Source organism: Nansenia antarctica (assembly GCF_963989245.1).
Source record: "Nansenia antarctica genome assembly, chromosome: 1".
NCBI lineage: Eukaryota > Metazoa > Chordata > Actinopteri > Argentiniformes > Microstomatidae > Nansenia > Nansenia antarctica.
The window spans coordinates 72,461,355-72,464,352 of NC_137674.1; the positions used below are offsets into that span (position 1 = coordinate 72,461,355).

General features: G+C 54.5%; 1 protein-coding gene across 1 annotated transcript in view; it reads left to right on the forward strand.

Moving 5' to 3' along the window:
* hipk3b (homeodomain interacting protein kinase 3b) overlaps positions 1-2,580 on the forward strand; it is a gene marked incomplete at both ends in the record, with an annotated part of 56,485 nt that extends 53,905 nt beyond the window's left edge. Inside the window, 3 exons of the mRNA XM_080550409.1 lie at positions 1-75; positions 1,642-1,778; positions 2,095-2,580. The exon at positions 1-75 is cut by the window's left edge and continues 203 nt beyond it. Of these exons, the coding sequence (XP_080406535.1) occupies positions 1-75; positions 1,642-1,778; positions 2,095-2,580 (698 nt within the window). The remainder of the gene's footprint in view (positions 76-1,641; positions 1,779-2,094) is intronic.
* Between the last annotated feature and the right edge of the window lie 418 nt (positions 2,581-2,998).

Genomic DNA, 2,998 nt, shown 5'->3' on the forward strand with positions numbered 1-2,998 from the left:
GCACCATGGTGGTGCCCCCCATGAGGCTGCACAACAACAACCCCCCTGCCTTTAACGACATGCCAGGCAACACAGGTGAGTGGCTCACACACACGCGCACACACGCGCGTACACACGCGCACACACACACGCGCACACATGCACTCACGACATACACACACACACACACACACTAGGCAAGGCAAGGCTAGTTTATTTGTATAGCACATTTCATACAACAGGGGCAATTCAAAGTGCTTTACATATAACCTAAAAACAAATACAGAAAAATAAGGATAGTAAGAAAAAGTACAAAAGTACAAAAATAAAAATGGCAAGAATAGGAAACAGGAAACTGGAAACAGGCAACACCGCCGAGGACCAGAATGCTTTGCTGCGTGACACTGTAGGACTATAACCTTGATCTTAGAACAACACACACTCACACACACACACACAGGCCCCTACAGGGAGTGTGTCAGTAGGTCATGGCGGGGTCAGTCAACACTGCTGCTGCTGCTGTCTTGCTCCGCAGGTCACATGTCCTGGGATTACGTCTCCTTTCTAGGCCGTCAAGGGTCTCCCAGGTGACTATGGGTGACCTCCCACCTCCCGTGTCTGAGCTGTGGAGTGGACGTGTGTGTTTCACTGTCGACCTCTCCTCTCCTCCACACTGCCTCTCTCTCTCTCTCTCTCTCTCTCTCTCTCTCTCTCTCTCTCTCTCTCTCTCTCTCTCTCTCTCTCTCTCTCTGTCTCTCTCTCCCTATCTCTCTCCCTTTCTCTCTTCAGAGCCTCCATATCTGTGTGAACTATCTTTTATATATATTTATCTTATAAAGCTGCTTAAGACAGGGCGTAACACCCACCCCCCATCCCGGACACTTAACGCCCTGCCTTGCAGTATTCATACACCTGGATGACAACGACAACCCCAGAGAAAGACAACAGGAGTGTTGGCTGTCTGAGGCTGTCAGGGGTGTATGAATGTGTCTTACGTACGTCGTATGTAAGGCCTGTTCTAGGACCTGTGGTCAGTGGGACGTGGTGTGACTTCTTCTCTGGTCTTGTCTCTCACAGGTTGTGTGCTTGTTTTATTTGATGGTCCAGATTACTAGGTCATTTATAGAGCAGCGTTAACTGTAAACCCCCACCACCACCACCACCTATCATATCTCCTTCTATGCCAGGGGCTTCCCCCCCCTCACCTCCGTCACCGACATCCAGAGGCTCTGGTCTAAGCCCCGCCACGTTAAAAGGCCACAGCTTGCTATTCGAGCGCTGCAGGCGGTATTTATAGCCCATGGTGTGACCCCCCCCACCCCAGTTTGAATACGAACAGGCTGAGTTACCAATTGGCTCCCATCCCCTCCCCAGATCCCATTAAAGCATCTATTTATACATCTCCCATCTTTAAAAAATGTAATGTTTTATTATTATTATTATTATTAGTAGTAGTAGTAGTAGTATTATATTATTAAGAACCTGGGTCTGATCAAGCACCGTTGAGATCGCCGCTGAGCCCACAAACGCTGTCGTTCAGAGACTAGACCAACACTGCTCATCTGTGGAGTTGTTGACGTCAGGTCACAGAGCTAACGGTGTGAATTAACACGTCTCTTCTCCCTCTCTCCCTCTCTCTCTCCCCCCCCCCCCCCTCCCCAGTCTTAGAGTCTTTCTGCCAGTCCAACAGGCGAGGCATTCCCGGGCGTCAACCACACCACTCCACCCCCCTCCTCAACCGGCCACAGAAGATCACCGCATTCCAGCCCCAGCAACAGCAGCCCATGGGCTTTGGACAGGTCAGCACACACACACACACACACACACACACACACACACACACACACAAACACATAATAACTTTGAAAATGTCACAATATGCCTACGTAATGATTATATGATGATTGTGTGAAATGATGATGATTATGATAGTAACCTTCCTACTCTCTCTCTCCCTCTCTCTCTCTACCGCCCTCTCCCTCCCTCTCTCCCCCCCTCTCCCTCTCCCTCCCCCTCTCGCTCTCTCTCCCCCTCTCCCTCCCTCTCTCCCCCCCTCTCCCTCTCCCCCCCTCTCCCTCTCTCCCCCTCTCCCTCCCCCTCCCCCCCTCTCCCCAGGTCCAGCATTACGGCTCCTGCCACCAAGAATGGAACGGAAACTACCACCGGCGCCCGCAGGCCTACATCCCCCCTACCCTGCATGGGCACCCCTTCACCCTGCCCCATCACGGCAGCCCCAACCACACCACGGCGGGCCCCCACCCCCACCCCATGGGCGTCCACCACCACCCGCACGGTCAGCCCACCCTGCTCCCTTACCCCCCCTCTGGGTCCCTGGTGCCGGGCGCCCCCGTGGCCCACATCCTGGCCTCCCCTGGGGTCCCGCGGGGGGGGCCCGTCCTGCAGCCCGCCTACAGCCTCTCCCACCCGGGCGGCACCCTGGTCCACCAGGTCACGGTGGGCATCAACCCCAGGCTGCTGCCCTCGCCCACCCTGGGGGGCCAGTTCAAGCCCCTCTTCCCCCCGCACTCCTACATCGCCTCGCCCGCCTACGCCAGTTTCCCCCTCAGCCCTACCAAAATCAACCAGTACCCCTACATCTGAGCGCCGGGGTTGGGAGGGGGCTGTCCCCCCGCCGCGGCCTCCCCCCCCCTGGGTACCCCTCCCACCGCCACCCGGGGGCCGAGGGGGCCTTCTTCTTCTCCTCCTCCTCCTCCGAACACACAAACGACAACAACCACCACATGGTTTTCATGTCCAAAGCCATGGCACAACCACAGAGAAAGCAAGCTATTTTTTTGAATTACGTAGACTCGGGTGCAATTGAACTATGAGCTTTAAAACAGTCGGGGTGGAAGAGGGGGGTGGAGAGGTGGTGGTGGTGGGGGGGCGCGCGGTAAGAGAAGAAGGAACGAAAAAGAATGAATGAGTGAATGAATGAGTAGAAAAGAAACTCACTCTCAATGTGTTTTGCACATTTGATATACCTATCACATTGGATCTTCTACGAATACTCCTCAAA